Raw genomic sequence first — 21,233 nt, forward strand, 5'->3', positions numbered from 1 at the left:
ATAGAAGTCTATAAGAAAATGTATAGAAGTCTATGAGAAAATGTATAGAAGTCTATGAGAAAATGTATAGAATTCTATGAGAAAATGTATGAGAAAATGTATAGAAGTCTATGAGAAAATGTATAGAAGTCTATGAGAAAATGTATAGAAGTCTATGAGAAAATGTATAGAAGTCTATGAGAAAATGTATGAGAAAATGTATAGAAGTCTATGAGAAAATGACATGCCCTCTTCATTGATTTTTTTACCTCCTACAGTACCTACAAATTGTTTCTTATGAATGCAACCTCAACCACAAGTTTTAAATCTTTTGCAATGCAGTATGGTGTTTATTTTGTATTATTTAATTAAAAATCAAAGTTATTTTGTACTTTCTGTTGTTCTTAGCTCAAGTATTCCACTAACCAATGGGTAGTCACAGTAACTATGATGTTCATTGTTATGTTATCATACATCACATTATCCTATTATGTTAAACAAGATGTTTTTCTTAACCCCAAACAAAATCGTTTTTGTGCTAACAATAAAGCCCTTTACTTGTTGAAATAATGACCGTGACCACTGTTTTTGTAATCTGAAACAAGACCTTTGAACTCATTAACTATGTAATGGAAACCATGGATTGGAAAGGGGTTAAGTTATTCATTCATTAGTTGTAATGGGTGTGTACAATATTTCAGGGAACATAAATGAATTATGCTGACAATCAATGGACGTTTTGTTTTGGCAGTGAATAAATTGTAGATATGTGCATAATATAGTTGGCGAAACAAGCCAAAATAGCAAAGCCAATGCAAATTAGTTGTATATGATGGTTGAAAACAAACAAACCCACATTCACTATTTGTAATACATCTTGTCTTCAGGTTGCCCTATTAGCATTATCCATGGAGACAACACAAAACAAGGCTGTGACACACACACACACACACACACACACACACACACACACACACACACACACACACACACACACACACACACACACACACACACACACACACACACACACACACACACACACACACACACACACACACCACACACACACACACACACACACACACACACACACACACACACACACACACACACACACACACACACACACACACACACACACACACACACACACACACACACACACACACACACACACACACACACACACACACACACACACACACACACACACACACACACACACACACACACACACACACACACACACACACACACACACACACACACACACACACACACACACACACACACAGTGTGGCCCAGGCTGATTAATTGGAGCGTTCAGCGGCGTGATAGCTGTGCTCCTCCGAGACAACACACTGTCTCCCTCACTCCACCTTAACCTCTGCTGGACACACACACACATCTCTGAAATTAGACCACCTCTCTTGCTTTCTCTCTCCATCTCTGTCACACTGTCTCCCATCTTGCAAATGACCCGCCATCAGCCCGCTCTCACCTTGCCAAAAGCCATTTTGCCGGCGAGCAACCGGTAAAAGGTACGACGCAGGGGGAACACTGAGGTGTGTGTGAGCCCCCAGAGTGTGTGTTCTTGCCTCTCAGCTGCAGACAAATTAATGAACCGGCTCAGAAACCCATAGAAATGCACAAACAGATTCCTTATAAGTGCACTCGTTGCAGCGCTCTCTCATCTTTCTTGGCGCTGAAGGTGACTCACCTTCACACTCGCACACAATTATTGCAAAGCCTTGCCAAGGTTTTTTCCTCCTTCCCGAGTTTTATGTACCTTTAAAACCCGCAGAAGGAGCGGCCATATTTCTGCAGGGCTGCAAGGTGAGTTCAGGAGAAAAAAGGGGGGTAATTAGGATAAAGAGAACAAGTGGAGAAAGGGAAGTGTCTCCACCTTTGGTCGGGTATTGTTTGACCCACAATCCCTCACTATCGCCCTTCTCTCCATTCCCATTGTCTTCCCCTCATCCTCTCATGCTCCCTCCTTATCTCCCCTTAGAGACTTTCCATCTCTTTTACCTCTACTTTGTCTCACACACTCTCCTCGACTCATACACACACCTCCACCTTTACCTCCCCCCCTCTATCGCGCTATTCCCTCCCTCCCCAGTCAGCTGTCACGGCTGCCACTTTCTCGCGCCCACTCATTTATTACAGGTCACCGTCGCAGGAGGGGCCGTTTAAAAAGGACAACGTGCCCCATCTGGACACACACACTCATACAGTATACATGGATGTGCAAGTACTGTATATGCAAACATATCACTGGAATTAGCGCCCCAGAACTTGTCTTCTAAGGCTCTGTTTGCCCCAAGGTATGATGCTCATAGTAATTGGACGGACATAAAGTCAAAAGTCAAGTGACCTTTTACCACTGACTGCTAATCAGTTCACCTGTAAGTGGACGTTTGTGGCAAATTTGGAGAAATTCCCTTAAGGCTATTATATGGCGTACACGAGAATGGGACGTAGGTATGTAAAAACAGACAGGGCGAAAGACAACCCTAACAAAAACATTGAATTAGTAAGAACTCATTCTTACTAATTCTAAATCGTACTTATTCTGTTTACGTTTTGCCAAAAAGAAACAAAGAAAGATGGAAGGGATTGCATTTGCATTTTAAATCCTGGGCCAGAACAAACACGGGTGAAACTCTAGGATGTACTGAACAAAATTAAGAGACTGAAGTGGATCCATATAGTCTATGAGTGGATCCATACTGTGACATGTTTAGCCTGTGGGAAAACTCCCAAAAAGCATATTAGGGACAGTTAAAACACTCCGTAAATGTGAATTTAACAAAAATAAATGCACTGGTGACAGAAGTTAAATATCATTTGGTTGTAAAACAGTATAAGAGACAGAAAACTTGCTCCAAATCCACCAAAAGTATGCGTCTGAAGAGCCCTTTAGACTCTGTGGAACTGCACATTTGCACTATCAATTATCACATGTCATCCTTTAACATTATTCAGCAGGAAAAATACTGCTACACAGACAAGCATTATACATAGATGTTCCACTGTGAACAAATTATAACATTAAGGATTATTTTGTTGGTTGTAAGATTCCTTCTACAAGGTTAGGCATTTAATTTAGATCCACATACATGCTGTACTGTATGTTTAACTTTCACACTTGGCTGTAGTCTGCTCTCATTATTTTGGCCTCGACAGAGAACACAGCTTTAATCTTGTAGAATTAGTCGAACATGAGTCTGAGTCGGGCAGAGTGATGCTCTGGGTTTGCCTCCTTTAAATACTGTAGCAACGTCTCACTGAAAAAGCACAATTATGTCCTTTTTTTTCTTATTGTGGGCAAATATTTAAAAGAGAATTAAAGCAAAGAAATACAGACAGAAATAGCCTGATATACACATAAGGCGCACATGCCTAAGCATACAGAGTATCAATCACACACACAGGGAGAAACACACACTCGCACAGTGCCAGACAGATTAAGGCCCTGATTAAGGCGGGTGTCGCATAAAAGTCTTGGAACAGTAAATATCCTTAATTTGTAGTGTAATTAAACAGATTAGCTGCCGTGAATATCTTAACAGGGATTAGCTGACACACAATACACCAGGCGGGCTTGACTGCACACACAAACACACACATTGGCACACACACGGGAAAACTAATGAGCAAAGATCCAAAATAGCTTTTTTTACTACGGTAAAGTGCAAAAACGAGAAGATGGTATGTGTGTGTGTCTGTATAAAAGGTGTGTCTACAGGTCGGGGGGTGATTTGCAGGATCAAAACGCGCACAGATGAGGGATTACAGACCAGTGATCATTTCTCCTTTCATTAAGACTTTGTCAAGGTTACAGAAGGGGAATAAAAAAATGCTATTGTTATTCTAATTCCCTCCATTGTGCTGCGCTGAGAGCCAGAGCAGAAAGCAAAGGGAAGCAAGTGAAAGAAGGCAAAGGAACTCAAAAAGAAAAAGGGTTGTGCAAGACGGGAGTCGATGGCACTTGATCCTGCTTCGCCAAGGAAGTGCTGCCAATCAAAGGAAGCTGAACACTGTCCCACTTCCTGTGTTGGCCTGGTGCCCGAGCACAGCGCTGCAAATGTGAATTCAAAGCCTTGTGTACACGAGAACAGATACACAAATGGATAAACGCACACATGCAGTTGTGTCTTACAAGGCAGATCAAGGCTGGACTCAAAACCATAGCCCTTATTAAAAATGGATCAAATAACTACGTGCAATGCAAGAACTCCACAGAAAGAATGACGGTCCAACATCACATGGAGAGCTATGTGTCGGATTCCATTCCTTGGAACATGCATATCAATTCTGTCAAACCAACCGCATTCGCAAAACGGGAACATGTATTCTGTATCGTGTTTCACGTGACAGGTGAAAGAAAAGGCACCAAAGCACGGCTACATGTCACAAGAGTAGATTTCAACGGTGCAAGTTGTATGACAAAATGTCCTTTCTATCCAAGGCGAGAAATACTATCGCTACTAGCATGCCCCTTACTGTAAGTGTGGAAATGTCCTGTTTTTGATACTCTTTGTGCAAGTACTGCATACATTCAACCTAGTACGTTGTCAAGTATGACACCAGAAAGTACAATACTTTTTATTGAAATAACGTAAGATCTAGAAATCAGGAGTAAGAAACAGTTAGACAGTTAGACTGATGTAAGCTAATGCTAGACTGATGTAAGCTAATGCTAACAAAACTGTATGTTCTCCTTTAACACCAAAAAATTATCTGGAATTGATAAAGAATCTGTTTCATTTACATAATCAAAATAATGGAGAGTTTTAGCGTCTTATAGCGAATTCCTTTTACTAAGTTTACTATAGTTATATTTTAGGTGCAGCTCTTGAAACTGCCAGATCTTGTAATTGAATTAAAAGTAAATAAGTATTTTTGCATCAGATGTGCAACAAATTCAAATGTGTTGTTGATATGAGTCAATCAAATGATTACTGATACATGTCTTTAAGTTGACCATATAGATATATCTAATTTAACCCTTACTCTAACATACAAAATCCAACCAGAGTCTTGAAACAACCTGAGCACCTAACCCTCCTTCCAAAGAGTTTAAAGCTTAATACACACATGGAAACATGTACATATGAGTCTGCATGTAGATGACAGTTGGTTTGCTGTCTGAAGGAGCTGAAGAGAGCATTCTGTCCATGAAACAAATTGGGTGTCGTAATTAAAGGGGGAAAAATGAGCTGTTTTCCATTCTCCCTGTGTGCTCAGTGACAGCCGCGCACACACGGCTAATGAAAGACAGAGGGGGAAGTGTGTGTGAGGGAAAGAGAAGGAGGAAATAAAAAAGTGGTAAAAGACGGGGGGGGGGAAACATGATGGAGATGTTAATGGTGGAGAACCCGAGGGAGAAGGTCTGGAATAAGGACAAAGATTTGATGAATGTGTGATAAGGGCCGCAATGAAATAGAAGTCAAACAAAAGAAGAGAAACTCTGAAGTGGTGTGAGCTGACCGGCAAGATCTATGTGTGTGTGTGTGTGTGTGTGTGTGTGTCTGTGTGTGTGTGTGTGTGTGTGTGTGTGTGTGTGTGTGTGTGTGTGTGTGTGTAGGAAGCCCCCTCAGACGCAGGATGGAGGCATTTGTCTCTGAGTGGAATTACAAGTGGCGGGCCGAACAAACCCTCCAGTGGTCTAGAAGAAACAGAAGAGGGAGGAAGGAGAAAGAAATCCTCTGTCTTTCCTGTCCTTTGTGTGTGAGAAACCACTAAAAGCAAACAATAAGGAAGCTGCCTCACACTTGAAAGCTTCCGCTGCTTTTCAACCCTGAACTTGCACCAGTGTGTGAAAGAAATAAAGACTTGGAGCATGTCGATTTGGTGGTTACAGTACACCCCTGCGCGCGGTCGAGTTTTCTGCGTGGGAGTGGGACCTCCTGAAAAGGGGGCATCCGTGCCAGGCTTCCAGCGACCGACTAGCCAATCTAACTCTCACCAGGAGTTGGCACCGGACGCCTGAACGCAACCAGAGCCAAGCCTGCTCATCATTAGGCAGCAAAGGCACGGGCGGTTCAAAGAGTCCTTCCTGCCAAACACACAGAGACAGACTTCGAAGGGATGATTACAGAGGCCAATAAAGCCGCCTATTTTGCACCCGCGCCTTGGATGTTTTCCTTCCCATGCTGTGCAGTTGTGATGCCGCATGTCAATATTTGGGTGGTTCGCAAACTGGAGGAACAGAAGCCCCTCTGTGCAGCCGGCGGGGGAAACAAAATGTCAGCAAACACGCTTCGGAATGCCTGGGAAGAGAACGACTTTTTCATCCGCGAGGGAACAGCGTCATCTTTGTTGGGCTGATAATAATCGGAACGCTGATTCAGTACCACGAGAAGTTGCTGTCTCAGGCTTTGGGAGAACGTTCCATCACCCCCCCCAACACAAAAGGCTTCCCTAACATAAGCACACCTTGGTGCAAACGGCCTGTTCTATTCCCCCTGTTTCATGGAAGACACCAAAGCATCCATATCTCAGCTCGTCGTTTGACTAACAGCGAAAGCTTGGCACGGGTTAAGCCTGGCAGATATCGAGTTATGATAGCACTGTTGACTAATTTACAGCAAGATTGAATTCCTTCACCTCCCTCATCTCTCATGCTGTCAAATAAAGGCCCCGTGGTCTAGACTGATGCTATCAAAAAAAAGCTTAATTAGCTTGTAATAAATTCTCATTTCCTCCCAGTCTTCTACAAAGCCTCGGCCAGCTCATCGTGCCAGCTGACGAACGCCAGGTAATTTGATACTGGCATTCAGCGGGATCCCTTCCACGAGATTCCCCCCCTTCCCTCATTTCTCCTCCCGGCCATTTCACAGAAGAGCACGTCTTTAAATGTCACCCAAACACACACACGGCACACGTGTGAATGCAGCATTTGTCACACACACTCAAGAGCCAGGGCGATTAAAATGTTTCAGCCATTTGTTTGGGGAAGAAGACAGCTTGATAAAGGATGTAAAAAACAGCTGGTAGCTTCTTTAAAAAAGGTATTTTGGAAATACAGACCATGAACCCGCTCAATTTAAAGAATCTCCGTATCAAGCTGTGCAAATAAATCCGTTTAGACGTGGCATTTTGCAGAGTTCTTCCACACCTTGACCCTAAAGAGCAATATCAGCTGACTCCCAAACAACTGAACGCTGCACAAAGAAAATATGGAATTTAATCAAAAATGGCCAAAGTCCTTCACTACCACAAAGAAGGGGAAATGACTAGAAAGTGTATGCTTGACCTCCCAATTTTTTGACATTTTCTGTCAAATTACTGTTACAGTAAGGTAACAGTAATTTGACAGAAAATGTTTCAGAAGAATCTCACAGCCTAGAATTGGAGATTTTAAGACTAAGAGGAATGTTCACTTTGAAAACTGCCATTTGCAGCCAATAGATAACCCACATTTTGGGAGGTAGTAACCAATACAGCTTCAAATATTAGCTTATTGCTCAATTTGTCCATTATCAGATATTAAATAGTAACATATTTTGATAACTGAGTGATATTTTGCTCAAGTATAAATGCCAAACATTCACTGGACCCATTCTCCCTTTGGTTGTCAAGCATGTTAACCATTTACTCACAATATTTGGATGAGAAGAAGTTAGTTGCAACCCTATATCCACTGTCCTGCAGAAGTCATTACAACAAATAAGTCATGGCAATCTGGATCATTTGGCTTCATTGATAAGATTTTTTACGAGATTTTAATGAACAAAACTTGCACAGCTAGCTCAAAATTGAGAAGAAAGTTGATCAGCATTCTGGAGTAACTCTTATTGAACCCCTTGAACGCATCACTAGGTCAATCCTGAACTCTGGATCAGTTCCATTTATGTTTAAATTTCAAGCTTTTCTCAATTGGCTTTTGTTACAACTCTTTCATGGGACATCCTTGCTTATTGTGTCAGTAAATTGTCCATCAAAACGAACAAGATTTTCATCATAGCCATTAACTCTGGAAATGTTTCATAAATCCATATAACACTAAATGCTATTGAGTTTAAGTCTGAGCTGTTTAGATTCCCTTTTCAACACTAGGTCAAAGGTCACTAGAAGAATGGCACTGTTGACATCATTCACCTTTGATTTTTTTCAGTAAAGTCTTGTGTATTGAATCGAAAATGTGCCACAAAATGACGTCTATGCAAATAGTCAACAAAAATAAAACAAGAAATATTCCATGTCATAGAAATGTATGGAATATAGATGTATCTCTGACAGATTTTGCATGCGATTGCTCAAGCGTTGCAAGACGTTTCAGAAGTTGTTTGTGTGAGTTGTTTGTGCAAACCGTAGACAATTACTCTTACAGTATGCACACACATGCGGAGACGCTTGCTTGAATAAATGAGAATCAAATCTGTTGTGAACAACAAACTAATTGTTCCGAGGCTTGAACAAATTGCTTTGAAAAAAATTAATCATTCTCATTCAAGAATTGAGGCATACTTGTGACAAAAAGTGAACCGTGAGTTTACAGAAGGCCATTCTCTCACACTGCCAACAGACAAGACATCAATCAAGTTCCTTGTGGTGTGAACACCTCCATGTTTGGCGCACACTGTACATCATGCAAACACACACACGCACAGTTCTACTGCTCCACAGACCAGCTGACTGGCAGGAATGCTGCAGACATTTGTCTCGCAGCAGACAGATTCAATCACCATGTTAAACACCGCTGAAGTGAACATCTCCAGCCTTGACTTACTACAACCTGATATGACTTGATGCATGGTGCCGGGGATGCATTTTTAAAGCCACAATAAGGAGCGGGAGATTAAGTGAAAGAGTGGACAGATAGCACACACATATCAGCTCAGTAAACACACACACAGAACTTCCCAAGAGGCATAGCTGAGATTCTCGAGGCTGAATTTGCATCACAAATATCTCGGATGGGAGTGTATGCGTAGTGAATAAATAAACCAGCAAAGGGTGGCACTCTCTTTCCCTTGCCTGACACCCATCCATCCACTGCTGTTTATAATAGGCCACACACACACACCACACACACACACCATCACACACACACACAACACACACACACACACACACACCACACACACACCAACACACACACACACACACACACACACACACACACACACACACCAAACACACACGACACACACACACACACCCACACACACACAACACACACACAACCACACACACACACACACACACACCCACACACACACACACACCACACACACACACACACACACACACACACAGCACCACACCCACACACACACCACAAGCACACACACACACACAGCACACACCACACACACACATCACACACACCACACACACACACACACACACACACACACACACACACACACACACACACACACACACACACACACACACCACACACACACACACACACACACACACACACACACACACACACACACACACACACACACACACACACACACACACACATTGTTGAGAACCACAAGCCAAAACTCGACCTGTCCTTGGAGGCGGGGAAGAAAAGCATCCCATTTGAGAGGTTGGAGTAAAGCCAAATTCACCCTCCAAACATAAAAACACTCCTATGTTTCCACTTCCTGTTTGCCTGGAGTGTTTTTCCCCCTAGCCAAAACTTGATTTCATCAGTTTAAAAAGCAGATTCTTGCCCAAAAAACATGAAACACCAGATTTAACTCAGTCTGACATTATTCCACGGGACTCAAATTCAAACAGAATACTGGAGCACGTTAAAACCCTTATTGATGCTGGAAAAAAAGTTTCATTATTTGCTCGGATAAATAGTGTTGCACACAGCCAATGTAACTGCAGAAAGCTCACAGCAAATATCCCACAGGGGTGCCAAAGGGATTACAACCATACACAGATATCATTAACCTCACTATGAATTGACTATAGCATGCCATGGATGCATTATGGGAATATTGCAGGATCATTAAAGTGATATTGGTCCGGGGACTGACACCACGGGGGTCCTTATGATGAAAGTGAGATGTTTTCCCACTATAGCCCTCAGTGTATCTGCTACATCTAAATTATTCAAAGACAGGCATGAATAAAAGGGCTACCACGAGCTCAATTCATATAAATCAGCGCAAATAGCCGCGGTGCATCAATGTCCGCTTATGGGAATTAGATTAAAACGATGGCGCATTCATTCATAAACATCAGTTTATCCCAAACAACAATATGTATCCATTCAAAGCACCACAATCTCTGCTTAGAATGACTCTTTTTTTTTTTTTATCAGATAAACTCGTAAAAGGTGATAAAAGGAGGGGAGTTTGGAGAATTTTTTACGCAGAGCTTGGCACGCTTCCACAGGCTGCTGAATGTCAGTTTACTGCAGGTGAGAGTCTCAGTGCGCGGACTCAAAAGCAGCATGAGCGTTGTTGGATATGAAGTTGTGTAAGTTTGTGACAGTGATGCAAAGCTCGCAATAACAGAGGTGTCACAACCGCTCGTTGTCATTCACCAAACTGTGATTCCGCCACCATATCAAGCCAAAGTGCGCAGGTGTATGTCAGGAAATACATTTTTTTTTTAGGGGGATCTGACCTCCCTGGGCGACCCATGTGCAGAGACGCGCATCCGAGCACTCACCTGACTGTGCTGCACCGGCTCCGATCACCAGCAAAGTGACGAGGACACAAGCGGGGAACTTCATCTTCGAAAAGGGGGCTGCTTGTCTTGTTAACTCCCGTAACTCACATGTCCAATTAAGATATCCTCGTTTGTTTGCTCACACTGAGAGAAATGGAAGAAAAAAAAATCACGTCAGTCTTCTCTGCTGTTGGCACAGTTTCCACCCAGAAGCAGCGCCGTGGAGAGCTTTTACGCACCGCGTTATTTGTTGTTGTTTGTTTATCAGTTCCCTGTCCAGTGTTTAGGTCGCTTTCCACCGCGGATACTCTGAGCCATTTACTCCTCACGCTGCCATAGCGCCGGTGGCTGGGGGGGGGGGTGGAGTGTGTGCTGGGATGTGGGGGGGGGGATCTAAACACGCCTCCTTGCTGAGATCGACACCTCCTTCAGCCAATTAAAGCAGCTATCTAAAAGATTAGAAGCGTTTTGTCTCTTCTTTTTTGGAAATACGCCTACCTCACTTATCACCTCTCCTGATTGGCTATTTGGCTCCATCACTGCTGTCAATACACCTGTCAGGAGCAGGTTCTTTTTTTGGTTTTCCCCCGGGGTGGTCTCCTCTGATGCTGGAAAAAAGGCAGAAATTGACTTTTTATTACCATATAATGATCATTATTTAAATACCTATTAAAATAATTGCTTTATAGCCTGTTTCCTGCCATGACAGGACCATTAGTTCATTATGTAGAAAGAATAGAGAGTGATTTCTATTTACAACTACTTTTGCTTCACTTGTGTTGGGATATTGAATGTAAGCTTACAGGAAGTTCAAGCTTCCACCACACTGAAAGGCTCAGACTATAAAGTTTGATGCTGCAGAGAACAGGCAGTATACCATGTTCAGGGACGCTCATTTCACAATCCAGTGTCCCCAGTGGGCTCGTGTGAAAGTATGAAAACTGCTAGGGAAATCAGCGAGGACCAATAGATATTGATTTGTGATCCATGTAAAGGGAGAACTCAGGCGTAAACGGGCTCTATTACCAGATTACTCCACAGTTTAGGCAGCAAGGATGGAAATGATCCATCATAAATCCCCACAGTGCCACACAGAGGCTTCATTCAGTGTCCTCTGCTGCCATCTAGCACAATCTATGGAGAATTGCTCGATATTAGGCCTTTGTTTCTGGACATAGCACTTTATGGGCTTGTACTTTTCACAAATATTCTGCTCAAAACATGGAAAATAAACCAAAATGCCACTTGATCTCCTCCACAATCAGACTTAGTACGTCGATAAAATATGTCAACCTTATATGATGAGTTTGAGTACAGCTCTTTATTGATTGTTGGTCAAAAAGAAAGCTGAACCATAGGCACGAAGCAAAATCATCTTTGGAGAAAAGACTCCTGTGATATGCATTTGTATCATCAGCATGGAGATGATTGCCTTCTGCAAACATTTAAACCAGAAATGTGTCAACAGAAAATTACCAGATCAGATTTATATCAGATTCAATATCATCTTTGCACATGTATTAGTCCTAGGACAAAAAAATGTAGTTAGTATCTAACCAAAAGTGCAAGGGACGTAGTAAATGGCAGTGTAGTGTAAGATAACTGACAGATATGAAAAAGCAAACCAGTATTCATGGGTATAAACACTACGAACAGAAGTATAAATATTGAAAACACCAAAGAGCTGGGAGAAATACAAACAGTATTATATAGAAAGAATAAATATGAAACACTATTACATAGACAGTCTTGTCTTTTATATCAATTTCCTTTTGGGTTTGTGACGCCCCAAATAAAGAAATACACACCCATAATAGATGAAGCGTCTGCAGTGTGAGGCACATGGAAGTATTTATTTGAGCTATGGGATTAGACTCACACACTGACACACACACTGGGTGGCAGCACAGCGCCGAGCCACCTAGAGAATACTAATGCCCGTCGCTCTGTTCCTGTACAAAACTCAGCAGATAAAACATTCAATTAGGGACATTACTGTGCCGCGTGAGATCCACACTGATATACGAGTGACATGGAAATGGGAATTGTGTCTTTGTGCGCAGTAATGGGACCCTGTGTGAGCAGGGCTGCAGGATAATGGTGAATTCCTACACAGTAATCCATTACATATTTAAAAAAAAGTAAGAGGGAACACTTTACTGCATTTAATTAAAAGTGGATAATGAGTCTAATGACTGTCTCCCAGCAGGGGTGTAATAGTGTAATTTAGAGACAATAGCAAAAATATTAGGCTGATCATTGTGATAATTGTGTATTTAAAAGGCTATTCTGTATAATACATGGAGTTTATGTACATTGTCCCTGCTTTTGAGGCAGATTTTAAAATACTTAATATAATATAATTCCCATCTCATCCAGGTGGAATGCAACTAAGTATATTTACAAAAATGCTGTACTTAATTACAATACAAAGAGATGTGTATTTCCATTTCAGTCCACGTTATGCTTCTACTCAAGTACCTTATAAAAGCAAATATTTTACTTTTTACCCTACTGCTTTTATGTAATAACTGCAGTTACTAGATGCTTTGCAGGTTCAGACTGATATACAAAATGCAAAATCCATTGAAAACATTGGTAAATGGCGCCCTCTCGTGGTCAACATGAGTACAACACTAGAATTACTTAAAATATGATGCAAAATCTTATGAGTGCTAAAACTTGACTCTTGAATTAATTATTTTTATTTTTTCCACTTCAGTAATAACTGCTTTTACTTATGTAAACGTCTACTACTTATCTTAGTGTCTTTTAAAAACGTTAAGATTGTTTTTTTTTTTATTCCATATGTAACACGTGGTGTGACTTTATGGGGTCTTAAACAACTTTAACCTAATTTCATGTGACTTTTTCATCCCACATGCTTTGATATTTGCATAACAGCACATACATCAGGGGTATATTTAAAATGTAAAGATGGCACTGGTTTTAGTGTGACTTTGTTTTGTCCCCTGTGAGCAGCTCCACTCAACAGGACAGAAGGATCAGATGTCATGCCGGGCTGCTATGATTAGGACTGCGGTGAGGGAAGCGGGCTGCCACTGGGGAAGGTCAAGGGGCTTTTACGCACAGTTGGTGCCGTCTTGTTGACCGCGCACCAGGGGCTGCGGATCATTTATCTGTAACTTTGTTGTGTTATTCCCGAATCAGTGGCTTTCGGCTCAAAACTGGTGGAAGAATATGTGCAGTTGACCTCCAGGGAGTGAGCAGTGTGCGTAAAACGCGTTGGGTTGGCCATGGCTCTGGAGAGCGCGTCGCTGCTGAAAGCAGGGCTTGTGTTGCTGCTGGCAGGTGAGCGTTTCTGGGATTAATCAGGATTGATACATACTTTTAAGAGACTAAAATGTAACTTGTTTGATCTGATTCCCACGGGGAAATACTTTTTGGTTCTTGGGGTGTGTACTCACACAGGAAAGCTTCTTCATTTATTCATATCATTAATCTTCACCTGGTCATCTGGTGTTGCCACAGTGCACACCTCACCAATTATTAGTATGATGAGGATTCGCTAAAGATTTGTTTTTCTGGTATTAAAAGATATATAATCATAATGTATTTAATTTTGTATATGTAATTACTTTATTATCTGTAATCATTTCTGTAATTATATATATATATATATATATATATATATATATTTCATTGCTATAAAATAAGATAAAAATGATAGTCATTGTTTGCAAGGACCTCAGGAAAACTATACTTTGTGTAAGCTAATGGGGATCCAAATAAATAAATAATGTTATGTCTGAGGTCAGGTCAGAGGTGCATCAAGTAGGCTATTCAATTTGTTAACTTAAAGCAATAGCACACTGTAAAAAATGCCAAAATACTGCAGCAACACACTAGTGGAAAATAGTTATCCCTTCAACTGTCACACCGGTATAGCAAAGGTTTATTTTCTCCAAATACAAGATTAGAACTTAAATATGTGAAATTAGTTTCAGGTGTATTTTAAAGTAACAAGGATACATAACACTGTCACTTAATTTAACAAGGGTACAGGATATACACTAAACTGAGTCAGAATTTACCAGAACTGCAGCCATGGAGTGCGGACTTTAAATCGGGAGTGATCAGGTGAACTTAATCTGGTTAATTAGGGTGGAAACAAGAGCCAATCAGTGATGAGGAAAGGAAGTTAGCTGGGAAGTATACAGTTGAAAGGAAGACCAACATTAAATTGCAGTCTTTACATAAGTACCTCTGAATTGCACTTTATTACACAGACTAATAAAACATACTTCTGGACAATGGCATGATTTGGTTTGTGTGGCATTATGAGACAATGGGCCACATACTGTACATGCAGAAGGCCCACAAACTAATGACACATCTTTATTTAATTTCAGAAGTCAGCAAGACACACAGGTTCCAGATAGGGAAAGAGACGCTGTACAAAATAAACTCATTTTTATTAAATCAATCAAAAAGATGACACTCAGGAACAGCATTGTTGGTTATCAAACAAGAAAGGTTCAGCTGATAGTTATTTATTTTCTCTTGTTTTTATTTGCATTGCATTTGTTAGAGGCAATCCAAAATGGAATGTAATCAGGTTTCATTACTTTTATATTTTGATATAAGGATTAGGTTACGTTTTTTGGCATGTAACTAGTAACTAGTTATTGTAAGTGATTGCATTTTTAAAGTAACCCTCCCAGCCCTGCATATACTCACCAGGTGCAGTTGCAGAAAAACACTCATACAGCAAAGGTGAAGGTGACCAGCCCGATCCCCGATGACTGGAAAAAGTTACACAAAGATCCAGGTGGCTTAAATTATCAAAACGGGCAAAACGGCAAAGCAAAAGCTAAAAGCTAACCAAAACAGCAAAGCTAAAGCTAAACAAAACTGCTAAAGCTAAAGCTAACCAAAACAGCAAAGCTAAAGCTAAAAGCTAACCACAATTACTCCAAGCAATACAATTAAGTGCAAAAAACAGCAGCAGGCGAACCTACAAAAAGGGTAAAACGTACAGTAGGTAAAGAAGGTGCTCACCATGCTCACCATGCAGCATACCAACAGTTCATTTAAATGTTGATGCCCTTCTCACCACAGCAGGTAGGCCTACAGGTGGCTTTTATTAGCACCCTAATGAGTGGTGTGGTTGGGGGGAGTAGAGGTGCATTCAAGAGCACTGCACTTTTTTTGAGAGCATTACCCACTACATATATTACTACACATATTTGCATATATTGTACATACTGCAGACCACTTACATTACTTTTGATGTATATTGTACACTATGTTTATATGTTCAGTTGATTTGTCTAGAGAGTATTTTAATTTATTCTGTACATTTTATAGTGTTCAGTATTTAATGTTTATCTTATATATATATTACATTTTTAAGACATTTGGAATTGTTGTATATTGACTGTCAAATTGCTGCTGTGACACATTTTTTCCCCAACTTGGGATAAATAAAGTATCTATCTATATATATATAGTTTTTTAGCTTCTTTGTATTGTTGTTCCGTGTCTCTTTGTAGTCGTTCTTATGTTCCTTAGAGCTCATTTTGAGTCTCTTCTTTGTTGGTATTTGTCATTTTGGGTGCCATTGCATTGGTTAAGGGGGCCAGGGGAGCCCCTTACACTATTGGCCCATGGGCCTATGCTATAGGCTTATTCACTAATCCATTCATCAGAAGAAATTATTTGAATGGCTACAAATCCAGTATAACTCCTGCTAATGTGTCTAATGAGTGCTGTAGTAGTTTCTCTCCTCACACTGAGCAGCAGCTGGCCAAACACGAGTGACATCTGAGCTGGATGGATCATTTCATCATCATTTTGAAAAAATCCATAAATATTGAGTCGTAGAATGGCGGGCAGAAATTCATGAATCCTGCTGCAATGACGGGTGCTTCCTTCACCTAAAATATGGACAAACCCGTAGGCAGTGAGTCAATAGAGTGCAATCCTCCAGTTAGCAGCATCAGCATCGATTGGTCTTGATTTTTCAGGGAAATGGAATATGAATGCAGGAGCCAAGTGAGGAGGCATCTTTGAATGCTTGATTGTCAGATTTTTTTCATGAGCAATAGCCGACAAACAGACAGGCATGACTAAAGCCTCTCACACATTACTAGGATAAAATTCACACACAACACTTTATGGATGCTTAAAACCATTAACATCCAAATAAGAAGATGACAAGGTGGAGGACTTCCCTTATTTGTTTCTGGAAAATGCGAAGAGCTTTCTTGGTCTAGTGCCAAGTGTCTTGTAATGTATACTCACTGTTCAACATGTAATTAATAAGCATTTGGCACCTTGAATATAAAAACAAACCATGCTACGTGCTAACATTAGTACCGCTTTTTATCACCTGAAATGTTACTAAGTCTGGGAAATTAGGTGGATCCTTTCTCCCGTTCACCCATAACATCATGCAGGATTTGTTTCTGCACATTTAAGGGATTGCTTGTGCAAAAGAGACTTAAAAGACGCTCAATTTTGCATTTATATGTTCTGTTTTAGCCTCTGTTCCTGTGAAAATGTGCAGAGCACTAGCATCCCGACCATTTTCACAATTTTCTTTCAGTAGCATCTCTTTCAAAATCCCCGTGTCAATACATTCAAGCTCCCTTTGAGTGTTTCAGAGCCCCCAGAGCCAGCTGAGACAGAGCAAACATAATGGGCACACAGTCGGTCCTTATCAGGCCGCCACAGACTGAGATCCACCATGTTTCCCCATCGTGACAACAACCTGTTCGTTCCACACGGGTCTCTTTCCGCCAGCTTAAGTTCCCTCTCCGACTGCACTGCTCAGTGTTGGTACATTCAGCCTTGAGTCCTGCGGGACAGCAGCAGCCTGCCTCCAGTTTACACAAATCTCTGAAATAAACAAATTGGACTGGGACTGTGCCTCCAAATTAAAATCTTTCGTAGTGAAAGTAGCTGCCTAGGGAAACGATTGTCCAATAGCCATTGCCAGGACACCACCTTGTTGCACAAACAAATTATCATTAGCTGATTAAATTGATCTCTTAGTCCAACCCAAATTCCTTCTTATTGTCTCATTTATTAATGCATTTATTTTGTTTTTTGTCTCTCCTCCTCTTTTGTGCTTTAGCTCACGTCCTGCCATCAGTGTCCGGCTGCCACACAGGTTATTACGAGATGACGATCAACGATTTCTGCCTAACTAAGTTCCAACTGGACATGGCGGGGCTGGACCGAGGGCTGTGGTGCAGCTGGAAGGACACCATGGAGTGAGTTCACCTAAGTACAAAAAGAGTTGGCAAGGAAAGGAAACAGTTTAGTCAGATATGCTTGCTCCACAGAATTAAATGATGGCAAGAGGATCAAGTCATATTTGGTGGAAAAGCCTCTTTTCCTCGAGGGTGCTTTTGTTAGAAAAACAACTCTTCTTTTAATAAGAGCAACATTGAATACCAAAAACTATACATAAGGTGTCTTAGTAAACAAGGAAAGTACATGCCAGATCATTCCAACACATCATACGTTGTAGGGTAAGGGGAGGGACATCTCGGAGCGGTTGACCAATCACAACAGAGCCTTTTACTGTATCTGTCGCACTTGATATTGTCTGTGTGTCCCTTTCCAAACACTGACAGTCAGAGGGTGAGTCAGACAGGAGGGTGAAAGGAGCTTCGAGGCCCACAGGAGAAGCCACTGTCATAACTGTGATTTCCCTCCTGGCTCGCTGTCCTCTCTCTATAGTGCTCTATGTGTGTGTGTGTGTGTGTGTGTGTGTGTGTGTGTGTGTGTGTGTGTGTGTGTGTGTGTGTGTGTGTGTGTGTGTGTGTGTGTGTGTGTGTGTGTGTGTGTGTGTGTGTGTGTGTGTGTGTGTGTGTGTGTGTGTGTGTGTGTGTGTGTGTGTGTGTGTGTGTGTGTGCGCGTGCGTGCGTGTGCGTGTGTGTGCGTGCGCGTGTGTGCAGTTGTAACTCATCATAACAGACTCCTACAGGCACCTAGAGAGTTCGCAACGGCGCCTCCTCGCAGCACTGTTTGACGCCATCATCGAGGTCCTTTGGAGAGCTGCCTGTGCGACGGATAAATAAAGAAAATAAATTAGCAACACACAAAAGCCCAATTTTGAGAAAATAAAAGTCAAATGAAAAGCTGAATTCACAAGCAACGAAATGCATCCTTTGTCAATTAAACGTCTTGTGTCAGCATCTGTTAGCTAAATGTGTTTATTTTAAGCCATTACATTCTTTGTTAATTATTAAGTGAAGGGTAATGATGACATTTTGGACAGAAATGTGTGTAAACTGCAATTTGACTGGTTGGTGGAGGCATGGATCAGCTAGGCGTTTTATCTACTATTGCAAAGCTTGAAGAGTGGCAGACTGAGATCCATCTTCAGTTTTATTTTCAACTATATTTCAACTGAAAACCCCACTCAGAGTCTCAGCTGAAGTCATCTCTAGATGTCCTCTCTCTCAGTCTGAACACTCCTCGTGTTTTGCTGATCATGTTCTTCTTTCTCCACGAGAAAATAAACAATCCCTGTGGGGAGGAAAAACTCCAAGACAGGGGTTATTTTATCTTTGCTTTGTTAAAGTGATCCATGATGATCACAGTTTTTCTTTATTAAGTCTCAAGTGACCTTTCTCTGACACGCACACACTTACAAGTGAGTCTCCATGGGGGGGGGGGGGAGATACTGAATGTGCTTCACTCCAATACTTGTTTGTTTTAAGACTTTCTTAAAGCAAATACAATTTAAATAAGAACAAAATAGAACTTAGCATGCACTGTTTTGTCCAGAGAGATACAGTACTTGCAATAAAGTAAAAAAAAGGCCTCCTGCACCAAAGACCTTCCAAATTGTGTTAATTGTAGTATGTTATTTATGTAAACTGTAATGAAAGACACTCCTGCTTCTTTTATTTGGGTCAAAATCTAGATGTAATACCTTTAATAATCACATAAACTCACACTAATGCATTTATAATCCAATAATTAGGGACCCACAGGCATGGAAATACGGCGTTGTGTCCCTACAGAAAATACCTCATGTTACATCAATAATAATAAGGGGAAATGAGACATTTAATAATACACACCTCCAATAGAAAAAGCCTTTTAAGGACAATGAAGTTGAGTGGACTTTTATTTCCACTTCCCCACTTGGCCCACGCAGTTGAACCATCCCAGTGAATCTCTGTTGGAATGGTGCAATGCTGGACAGAGGGTGCTACTCTGCTGGTATGCGTCTCCATTTCCCCTGCCTGCGACCACCTAGCAGTTATATTTAGCTTTGTTGAGCCCACTGGTAATTCTATACACTCCTTTGCCTATTTTCCTACCAACTGGGGTCCTGACTTTGGTTACACTCTGACAGGACGTTTGAAAGACAATCTGAAGAGTTCTACAGGTTTATTTCTAAAATCATCATGAAATGTGGCTCGGAGATGTTGCAGTTTAATGTTTCATTAAATCATATATGTGTTGTCGCCCTCTGCAGGATCTACGAGGGAACTACCAACTGCACCTACCAGGTGGCCTTGAAGATGGATTGCTTCTGGCCCAATCAGATAGTGGACCGCTTCTTCATGCAGATTCACCGGATCTACTTCCACGACTGCGCTCTGACAGGCCGGCTCCTCCACGACCCCCCCACCAGCATCCTGGCCCCGTTCATCGCCGTGCCGGTGCTGATCACCCTGCTTATGACTGCACTAGTGGTGTGGAGGAGCAAACGCACAGAGGGGGTTTTATAGGGTCTTGTAAATACATATGGACTTCTGATGTGAAGCGTAGCATGTGATTTTTCTTCATATATTAAGCTGATGCACTTATCATTTTTATCTTGCATTGTTTTATTCCCATGAGTGTATAGATGGTTGCTCATAAAGAGCAGCAGGTTGACTTTAATATGTAATAAAAAGGTATGAAAATAGAATTTATCTGGAGGTCATATCTGCAATATGGTAGTGTCAAGGTTTGGCAGGGGGAATGAATAAAGGTCTTTCAGATTCAGGGGAATTGGAAGCCATGCATGTTAATTACCATCTGTTCTCATAGCCCTACACAATCCAAGAACACATAAATAAACCGTAAAGATCAGGACACTCATTATGACTTGGATACATGATTGTTAGCAGTTGGAAAAGAGGGAAGTAAAGAAGAAAAATGTAGAAATATGACTCAAGAAGAGAAACAAATAAGTGGTTTTGGAGGTTTGACAGTGCCCAAATCTGTTTTTCATCAAACAAGAAACACAGGATTCAGGGTTAAAAGGTTTTGGACACCAGCCAAGAGAAATGATCATAAGTGCTGTATCTGGAGAAGACACCAACCTGGGATGGAAGACAAAACAAAATGGATCTGAAATGAATTAATGGTTGAATGGAGTTTAATGTAGCTGAGGAAATATATTGTTTACTTGAGTTAAACCTCAGTCCTCCCTACAAGACAAATCGCAGGTCCATTTTTGTCTGTAGACAGGGAGCAGAACTGTGTTTAAATCTTCCCAAAGTGTGATAGTAATTAAATACAATGTCATACTTCTTTTTATCCATGTAAAAGTTATGGCTCAGCACTTCCCCTCCATATATTTTGCTGGCTGCGCTATTCTTGCCTGTCAGTGGCAGGGGAATTAATGGTGG

The 21,233-nt window shown here is 41.3% G+C and overlaps 2 protein-coding genes across 2 annotated transcripts in view; one reads left to right on the forward strand and one right to left on the reverse strand.

The window, feature by feature from the left end:
- Positions 1-10,968, reverse strand: part of LOC117499247 (receptor tyrosine-protein kinase erbB-4-like) — a 211,332-nt gene extending 200,364 nt beyond the window's left edge. Inside the window, exons 1-2 of the mRNA XM_034151628.1 lie at positions 10,863-10,968; positions 10,624-10,767 (exon numbers count right to left, since the gene is read on the reverse strand). Coding sequence (XP_034007519.1) covers positions 10,624-10,687 — 64 coding nt within the window. The 5' untranslated portion in view covers positions 10,688-10,767; positions 10,863-10,968. The remainder of the gene's footprint in view (positions 1-10,623; positions 10,768-10,862) is intronic.
- A 2,687-nt stretch (positions 10,969-13,655) lies between these two features.
- LOC117499107 (receptor activity-modifying protein 1-like) lies at positions 13,656-20,642 on the forward strand. Its single transcript, XM_034151408.1, has 3 exons — positions 13,656-13,935; positions 17,726-17,864; positions 20,090-20,642. The coding sequence occupies exons 1-3, from the start codon at positions 13,881-13,883 to the stop codon at positions 20,343-20,345; spliced, it is 450 nt and encodes a 149-aa protein (XP_034007299.1). The 5' UTR covers positions 13,656-13,880; the 3' UTR covers positions 20,346-20,642.
- The last annotated feature ends 591 nt before the right edge of the window (positions 20,643-21,233 follow it).

Source organism: Trematomus bernacchii, unplaced genomic scaffold (assembly GCF_902827165.1).
Source record: "Trematomus bernacchii unplaced genomic scaffold, fTreBer1.1, whole genome shotgun sequence".
In the NCBI taxonomy this organism is placed as follows: domain Eukaryota; kingdom Metazoa; phylum Chordata; class Actinopteri; order Perciformes; family Nototheniidae; genus Trematomus; species Trematomus bernacchii.

Excerpts from the sequence above, each read along its gene's own strand:
- LOC117499107 (XM_034151408.1), top strand. The coding sequence starts at position 13,881 with ATGGCTCTGGAGAGCGCGTCGCTGCTGAAAGCAGGGCTTGTGTTGCTG. Across the intron at positions 13,936-17,725 it reads GCTTGTGTTGCTGCTGGCAG|CTCACGTCCTGCCATCAGTG; the intron begins GTGAGCGTTTCT and ends TTTGTGCTTTAG. Across the intron at positions 17,865-20,089 it reads AGCTGGAAGGACACCATGGA|GATCTACGAGGGAACTACCA; the intron begins GTGAGTTCACCT and ends CGCCCTCTGCAG.